Raw genomic sequence first — 9,289 nt, 5'->3', positions numbered from 1 at the left:
GTCTGGGAGCCGTGCATCCTGGGAGTTATAGTTTCCGGCTCTCTCCTTCAGACTACAAGCTCCACAAAGCCGCGGGAGGACGGTTGCCTGGTATTATTAGCAAGCAGCAAGTATGGCGGTGGCGCGCGTGGACGCGGCTTTGCCTCCCGGAGAAGGTAAGGCGATCACTACCCGAGTCCTAAGGTTTACTCCATGGAACTGAATTAAACAGTGGAGAGGAGAAAGCCTAGGTTTAGAGGTGCAGTTCTGGACCAGTTCTTTTGATGCGGATCTGTGGTCGTCGCGGAGGCGCGCTACCCTCTGGGAGTTGTATTTCGCCTGCAGTGCCCAGCTCTCCGGTGTCGCGGTGAGGGCCGAGCGGGGAACTACAACCCCCAGAAGCCTTCGCGCGGCCCGGCGCCTTGGCTCCCGCGCTCCCGATGCTGAGGAGGCGGTGGATTTCGGGCTGTGATGACCTTTCTTGGCCATTTACTTTGAGTCCTGGGTGCCTAAGCGAAATGTTTGGGATCTCCCTCTTTCGCTTCACATATTCCCCTCTCTTCTTGGTTCCTGGAACGTTCAGGAAAACCTTCCCTCAGAGACCGCTGACTAGACTGGATTTGAACCCTGTCTCGCAGGTGGCCAGTGGCTGTGATAAAATCTAGGGGATGATCCAGAGCCCACAGTTCTGTACTCCTTGTTCTACACACGGGTCCTAGGATTGAGTTTGGTCGCTGCCAGTGTGTGGGTGCTTCTGTGGCCTGAAGATACCTGCCTCTTTGGGGCGCCGGACGCGAGCTCCTTTTGTTTTGGTTACAGCTCCGAGGCTTGGCAGCAGTCAGTCCTAAATCGGGGACAGGGCCCAGGGGTCGAGGCCCGTTTTCATGGCTTAGACCAGGAGTGCATTTTCTGGGAGCCGTAAATTCTTGGGGGAAGAGTTGGTGGATGGTTCGCAGACCTCTCTGTCGACCCCTTGGAATTGTGTACAAAGGCTGTGCACTTTTCTGAGGCAGCACACCCCTTTCATCAGATTTTCAGAGGGGCTCACAACTCCTCACATGTTAAGAGCCATTAGACAATGGGAAAACGTTGAAATCCTCCACGAGAGCAATCTGGCGTAATTATTTCCTGCAGTAGTCCTGATCCTGGTGTAAATTTGAAATTGGCCGTTTCTCTGGTCCCGCCCTCTTTGGAGATCGGCTTTTCTTAAACCACACCTCTCAAGCCCACCAAGGCTACTTAACTGTTAATAACAGTTAACCCTTTTACAGAGCACTTTGTATGACCCAGACAATGTTCTCAGTGCCTTTTTTTTTTTTTTTTACAGTATCTCATTTTCTCTGTAGAACTACATTTATAAGGCAGGTATTATCCCCACTTTACAGAGTAGAAAAGTGAGCCCAAAAGAAATCAGTAATTTGCCTAATATACCACAATGGTTAACTGGTGGAACCAGGGTTTGAACGTCTATGTTATTCTAAAGTACTTTATTGAGTGCCCTTTGGCAGGAACGGGGTTAAGTACTATTCATAAGGTTTCTCTTTTAATTCTCATATCAAGCTAGCAAAATGAGTGTATTATCCTATTTTATGGGACAATTAGTTGAACTATACTTTGATTTTCAAAATCACACTTTGGGCACTTTAGGGTATGTTGGTAGTTAGGTTGTAAGCTGATGGATCGCAGTCAAAAGTTTAGTAACATTTAAACAATAGTATCTTTACTTAGGCACAACAAATGGAAGTAATCGTTCATATTTAAATGTATATGAAGATTTCCAAAGTATGGAAACTTGAGGAGAATATCACAAATGTTTTAATTTGATATTTCTGAAGAAAAATGAGTAATTCAATCTGGTCATGTAGAACTCAAGATTGCTTTAATTTTACAATGTTGATATTATGCTCTACTTTTTTTTTTAACTTGAAATGGCATAGATATTTTATAATTCCACCCCTATGCTCAGCTGTTGTACATGTTTTATTTTATTTGTGTTTTCTAACATTTCCGTTTCTTTTCAAGGATCAGTGGTCAATTGGTCAGGGCAGGGACTACAGAAATTAGGTCCAAATTTACCCTGTGAAGCTGATATTCACACTTTGATTCTGGATAAAAATCAGATTATTAAATTGGAAAATCTGGAGAAATGCAAACGATTAATACAGGTAGGTATTGCAATCTGGGAAATGGTGACATGGGATCAATTTATTATTAAACAAAACAATAAAATAACCTGACAAAAAGTAACTGTGCAGGCCTAGAAAGCAGTGATTGTTGCCTTAAATTTTTACATGACAGTTTCTTCTGAAGATGAACATACATGTACTACATTGAGAGTAAATTAGAAAAGGAAGCATTGTTAAGAAAAGGAAGCATTTTACTTTTGGCAAAATACTGTGTTACTAAGGTAACCTTTTACCTCGTGATGGGGGTAAAGAGTTCATTCATTCTTTCATTCAAGAAATGGCTACTGGCCGGGCGCGGTGGTTCAAGCCTGTAATCCCAGCACTTTGGGAGGCCGAGACGGGCGGATCACGAGGTCAGGAGATCGAGACCATCCTGGCGAACACGGTGAAACCCCGTCTCTACTAAAAAATACAAAAAACTAGCCGGGCTAGGTGGCGGGCGCCTGTAGTCCCAGCTACTCCGGAGGCTGAGGCAGGAGAATGGCGTAAACCCGGGAGGCGGAGCTTGCAGTGAGCTGAGATCCGGCCACTGCACTCCAGCCGGGGCGACAGAGCCAGACTCCGTCTCAAAAAAAAAAAAAAAAAAAAAGAAATGGCTACTGAGTCCCTCTTATGTGTCTGGCACTGTATTAAGTTTTGACTGAGAGTTTAAGAACACTATTCTCGTGGAACTTACATTCTCAAGTTGTTGCGGTGTTAAATGTCTTAGTAGTTGGAGGAGGTCTGATTGCTCAGCTTTATCTGTATTTTCTATTGCCCAGGAAGAATAACAAAAAACTGATAGTCATACTGTAGAATATTTAGACAATATGTGTGAAATGTACAAAAGGAGTTTGAGAGTGTTTGGCCGTCTAAAACCTTTTAAATCACTTTAATGTGAAATATTTTATATATGTTATTCCTAAAAATAACAATACGTTTCCTTTTTACAGTTATCAGTGGCTAATAATCGGCTGGTTCGGATGATGGGTGTGGCCAAGCTGACGTTGCTTCGCGTATTAAATTTGCCTCATAATAGCATTGGCTGTGTGGAAGGGCTAAAGGAACTAGTTCATCTGGAATGGCTGAATTTGGCAGGAAATAATCTTAAGGTGAATGGTTTCTTTTTTGTTTACAAAACTATTCTGCATAAAAAAAAATTCAAGCAGTGTAGAAATAAGTCAAATTAAAAAGTGAAAGTACCCATTCCTACTCTGCAGCTTTAATCTCTATTAAAATAAACTAAAAATAAATCTCATTTTGAAACATATAATATGGCATAATATTCTTTTAAATGTGAACAAAGAATCTATATTGTACCTAGAAAAAAGTAGATCAAACCAGAGTGTTTAAGAGGGAGACTATATCATGCTGAATTAAGCTTTAAGTAAATGTTTAATGCTATACGGGAGAATATACAGTTTTAAAAGTCAGAAGATCTGAATTCTAGACCTACTTCCACTGCTTAGTAACTGTGTAATTTTGGGTAAATCAATACATATTTCTGTGTCTTATTTTTTGGCATGCTAGCTAAGAGGACTAGATTAAATGATACCAATAGCTGCCTTTTATTAAGCCATTAACGTGTATGAGCTACTGTTCTAAGCATTTATCTGTATTAACTTATTCAATCTCGTGACAGCCTATGAAGTAGATATAGACATTATGCATGTTATAAAGGTGAAGAAACTGAAGCACAGAGAAGTTAAGTAACTTGCTCAAGGTCACATAGCTAGGAAGTCGCAGGGCCAGAATGTAAATCCAGGCTGTTTGCTTTTAATCTAAACTTGTAAACTCTGTTCTATACCACCAACTGTCATATATTATTACTATGGTTTCTTTTTTTTTTTTTTGAGATGGAGTTTTGCTCTTATTGCCCAGACTGGAGTGCAGTGGCGCGATCTCAGTTCACTGCAACCTCCGCCTCCTGGGGCCTCCTGAGTAGCTGGGATTACAGGCACTCGCCCACCACGCCTGGCTAATTTTTTGTATTTTTTTAGTAGAGACAGAGTTTCACCATGTTGGCCAGGCTGGTCTCAAACTCCTGACCTCAGGCTATCCACCCACCTCGGCCTCCCAAAGTGCTGGGATTACAGGCATGAGCCATAGCGCCTGGCCATTACTTTGGTTTCTTCAAGCTGTAAAGATCTTGGATGATATGAACTACTTGGTAGCCGTCTACTCATAGAGAGATAATGAAAGTGTAAGTTTATAACCTGACAATCTACTAAATTCTGTTAGTACTGTCCCTTTTTTCTTGCTAAGTTGTTCTACTCTGCTTCTAGTAATAAGAGGAGGTAAGACACTCTTTCAGCTGCAAAGAACTAGGGAATAATTTTATTTTTTGATTTTGTTTTCATTAAATAATGCGATGCTTTTCTTGTGATAGGCCATGGAACAGATCAATAGCTGCACAGCTCTACAGCATCTCGATTTATCAGACAATAACATATCCCAGATAGGTGATCTATCTAAATTGGTATCCTTGAAAGTAAGTATGTTTTCTATGTTATTTGTGAAGTTTTATAGCAAAATACCAAGAGAACGTAATCTCATTGACCAAAAATTAGCCTGCTGTGTATGAACAGATTGCTTGCTTTATGCTAAGAATTATGGGCTGGGCACGGTGGGTCATGCCTGTAATCCCAGCACTTTGGGAGGCTGAGGTGAGTGGATGGCTTGAGCTCAGAAGTTCAAGACCAGCCTGGGCAAGATGACAAAGCCCCATTTCTACTAAAAATACAAAAAATTAGTGGGGCATAGTGGTGTTAGCCTGTAGTCCCAGCTACTCAGCTGAAGCAGGATTAGATGAGCCCAGGAGGTGGAGGTTGTGGTGACCCGAGATTGGGTCACAGCACTCTAGCCTGGGCAACAGAGTGAGACTCAGTGTCAAAAAAAAAAAAAAGAAATTATGTTAGAATACCAGAAATTAAGTATGAAACTTTTTGTTGTTAGTTCTGTAACTGATTTATTTTATGTTAAACTGGTCATTGTAGTTAAGGTTAATTTTATTTACCATTCTCTGAACATGATGGAATTCCCTCTATGCCCAACCAACCAATGCTAGTAGCTTTAGTTACTATATATACATAATGTTTGGTGAGGTTGAGATTAGTCATTCCTGAATTTGAGTCTGTCTGTATTTTTTTTGAAACAAACAGTCTTGCTCTGTCACCCAGGCTGGAGTGTAGTAGTAGAATCTCACTCGACCTCCCAGGCTCAAGTGATCCTTTTACCTCAGCCTTCCCAGTAGCTAGGACCATAGGCATGTGGACATCACCACACCCAGCTAATTTTTTGAGTGTTTGTAGAGAGGAGATCTTTTTTTTTTTTTTTTTTTAGATGGAGTTCTGCTCTGTCACCCGAGCTGGAGTGCAGTGGTACAATCTTGGCTCGCTGCAGCCTCTGCCTCCTGTGTTCAAGTGATGCTTCTGCCTCAGCTTCCCAAGTAGCTGGGATTATAGGCGCCCACCACCACACCTGGCTAATTTTTTGTATTTTTAGTAGAGGCAGGGTTCACCACATTGACCAGGCTGATCTTGAACTCCTGACCTCACATGATCCTCCTGCCTTGGCCTCCCAAAGTGTTTTGATTAGAAGCCTGAGCCACTGCATCTGGCCAGAGATGAGATCTTACTATGTTGTCTAGACTGGTCTCAAACTTGTGGAATCAAGCAGCCCTTCTGCCTCAGACTCTCAAAGTGTTAGGATTACAGGCGTGAGCCACTGAGCTGACCAAGTCTGTTTTTTTTTTTTTTTTTTTTTTTTTTTTGAGACAGAGTCTTGCTGTGTCACCCAGACTGGAGTGCAGTGGTACAATCTTGGCTCACTGCAATCTCTGCCTCTCAGGTTCAAGCGATTCTCCTGCCTCAGCTTCCCGAGTAGCTGGGGCTACAGGTGCATATCACCACGCCCAGCTAATTTTTGTATTTTTAGTAGAGATGGCATTTCACCATGTTGGCTAGGGTGGTCTTGAATTCCTGACCTTGTTATCTGCCTGCCTTGGCCTCCTAAAATGTTGGGATTACAGACTTGAGCCACGGCGCTCGGTCCTAAGTCTGTTTTGTTTTTTTTTTTTTTTGCATTCAGGATTGCTATTTTTAAAGTAATAGGTGTTAGTTAATTGTCAAAATTAATTTCACTTAAAAGAAAAAACATGTAGCATATAGCACTTTTTATGGAGGGGAATGTATCATGCAGTCAAATAAGTAACAGTTGAAATCACAGTCTTGAAAAACATATGTAGGACGTTTTAAATATAGTTGCCTCACTGTATATTATTAGCATCAGATAGCATCAGATATATTCATTAAGCCCTAGAAGCAGTATCTTAGTTCAGTTTTTCCCAGACTTTAGCAGAAATCATTTTTAGCAATAATTATTCTAAACAATTTGATGTAGCCAGATACTGTTCTGATAGATGCTAAGAGAATTCAAATGAACCAAAGATGATTGAATTTTTTTTTTTTTTTTTTTTCTGGAATAGAAGCCTGTTTATCTGATCAGAATCCTGAGTGTTCAGTTTTGGGTTTATTCTTAGTTGTTGCTGACTTAATATGAGTCAGCTTTATCTGCAAGTAACACATTCTACCTTCCCCTGGTTTTTAGTTACCTAGAGAATACAGTTGCAATTATGGTTGTAGGTTATCACTCTCTTTTTTGGAAAATTTGCTTTATATGTGGTTTTAATGACTTTTTTTTTTTTTTTTTTAATTTGAGACACCAGAGTCTTGCTGTCACCCAGGCTCAAGTGCAGTGGTGCAGTCATGGCTTATTGTAGCCTCGACCTCTTGGGCTCAAGCGATCCTCCTACCTCAGCACCCCCAGTAGCTGGAACTACAGGTGCACCCCATCATGCCTGGCTAATTTTTTGATTTTTAGTAGAGACCAGGTCTCACTATGTTGCCAGGCCAGTCTGAAACTCCTGGGCTCAAGCAATCCTCCCTCCTTGGCCTCACAAAATGCTGGGATTACAATGCAAGTGGGTGGCATGAGCCACCACTTGTGGCCTCTATTTTGATATTTTAAAAGAAAATGAACAAGTGTGTTAGAAATTGCTCAGTGTCTCATAACTTAAATCTCACAGCATGCCTAGTTGCCATGCGAAGCATATGTTTTTGGACAAGTCTTTAAAATATCGTTAGGATGTTGATATGAAAGCAGAGTTGGACCAGAAGATCATCAAGGACCCTTGTAGCATTAACAGTCTTTGATTTGTGTGTGATGAGAAATAAAATAAAGTAGATTCCTTTATTCTTATATGTACCACTTTGGTGTTGTCACAATAGGCCAATTTATTTGTAATCTTTTCGTTTGTAATTCATACTGTTTTTACTTTCAAGACCCTGCTTTTACATGGAAACATCATCACCTCTCTTAGAATGGCACCTGCTTACCTACCCAGAAGTCTTGCTATACTTTCTTTGGCAGAAAATGAAATCCGAGACTTAAATGAGGTAAAATTTGAGGGTATTTTGTGAGATTCAGGAAGTTGGAAAGCCTAGGAAAGACACAGGAAAGAGTTGTGAGCTTACTTTTAGACTGTGAGCATCTTGGAAGAAACTGCCATTCAGATGAAACGCTTGACTCTAGATGATCGTTATTTTTCTTTCCACTTTTCCTTAGTGTCAGTGGGTTATTAAGGTCTAATTTCCTTTGTAAAGCTGTAATTATCATTCCACTGGGAGGCAACTGATGGTAGAGGGACATCTACATTATAAGGGTTTATAAGACTCCCTGTCCGCATTTCCTGGCTGCTGTGATGTTTTTAAAATAGGGTTATTTCTGCTAGGAAACAGTGCTGATACTCGCCAAGGGATTTTGTGCAGCAGGGACAGATGGCTGTGCTGTTGAAACTTTGGAAGTCAATGGACACTTGTCACTTTTCAGAACAAGAGGGAAATTATCACATTCTCAAATGCTGCCAAAGATGTGTAATCAGTGGAAACCTTGTGCTTGACACTGAATAGTCCTTTTGTTCAACAAAAATATCTTTTGTTCCAGATCTCTTTTTTGGCATCCTTAACTGAATTGGAACAGTTGTCGATTATGAACAATCCTTGTGTGATGGCAACACCATCCATCCCAGGATTTGACTATCGGCCGTACATCGTCAGCTGGTGCTTAAACCTCAGAGTCCTAGATGGATATGTGATTTCTCAGAAGGAAAGGTGAACATGCCCTCTTTAACATCACAAATGTTACTGAAAAGACCATTTCTAGTTTACTACAGATTAATAGAGTATTTCTTAAAATGTGCATTTAGAAATCAAGAGTATTAGTGCAGTCATATAGCAGACTATGTGCTGGTCATTTAGGATTTTTTGTCATTTCCAAAAAAGGATAAGAAATAAATATTGGCCTGGTGCAGTGGCTAATGCCAGTAATCCTTGTGCTTTGGAAAGCCGAGGCAGGAGGATCGCTTGAGCCCAGGAGTTTGAGACCAGCCTAGGCAACACAGGGAGAACGCATCTCTAAAAAAAAAAAATTAGCTGGGCATGGTGGTACACACCTATAGTCCTAGCTGCTTAGGAAGCTGAGGTGGGAGGGTTGCTTGAGCCCAGGAATTTAATGTTAACAGTGAGCTATGGTTGTATCATTGCACTCTACCTTGGGTGACAGAGTGAGACTCTGTCTCTGAAAAAAAAAAAAAAAAGAAATCTCGGCCCCAGAGGTTGGAGCTAGTAGTCTTAGTGCCCTACATACAACAATTTGATTTCTAAAAATTCTTTTGTTAATCAGTTGTTTGGAGCTTGGAACACTTTTGCTTAAAACCATCATGTTATAGATCCTGTGTAGGATCTCAGATCAGTCTCGCAAAAGCTTGTAATATATTAATCTTTCACGTATATAGGGGCTGTATTTTTTTTTTTTCATTTTATTTTCTGTTTATCTTCCAGCCCCAAAAGTTATGTAAGGGCAGTATTAGTAACATCGTAGAATTCTCCAAATACCCATTATAATGATAACTCTGGGCAAATGCAGAGTTTTAATTTGGAACTAGTAGCAGACATGGTGATTGGTCCACCTCTCCTTTTTTCTTTTATTGAGCTGGAGTTTCACTCTCGTTGCCCAGGCTGGAGTGCAATGGCGCGATCTCCGTTCATTGCAACTTCCACCTCCCAGGTTCAAGCGATTCTCCTGCC

The 9,289-nt window shown here is 41.0% G+C and overlaps 1 protein-coding gene across 2 annotated transcripts in view; it reads left to right on the top strand.

Annotated features, from left to right (window-relative positions):
- Window positions 1–49: 49 nt before the first annotated feature.
- The window catches only part of CEP97 (centrosomal protein 97), a 37,683-nt gene continuing 28,443 nt past the window's right edge, over window positions 50–9,289 (top strand). For both annotated transcript variants that reach the window (XM_005548261.4, XM_005548260.4), the window contains exons 1-6: window positions 50–155; window positions 2,002–2,144; window positions 3,098–3,256; window positions 4,534–4,635; window positions 7,487–7,600; window positions 8,148–8,314. In XM_005548261.4, the coding sequence (XP_005548318.2) occupies window positions 113–155; window positions 2,002–2,144; window positions 3,098–3,256; window positions 4,534–4,635; window positions 7,487–7,600; window positions 8,148–8,314 (728 nt within the window). In that variant the 5' untranslated portion in view covers window positions 50–112. The remainder of the gene's footprint in view (window positions 156–2,001; window positions 2,145–3,097; window positions 3,257–4,533; window positions 4,636–7,486; window positions 7,601–8,147; window positions 8,315–9,289) is intronic.

The sequence above is a fragment of the Macaca fascicularis genome, chromosome 2 (assembly GCF_037993035.2).
Source record: "Macaca fascicularis isolate 582-1 chromosome 2, T2T-MFA8v1.1".
NCBI classification, from domain to species: domain Eukaryota; kingdom Metazoa; phylum Chordata; class Mammalia; order Primates; family Cercopithecidae; genus Macaca; species Macaca fascicularis.
Note: the sequence above shows the minus strand (reverse complement) of the source record. Positions and strands in the feature narration are given on the sequence as shown.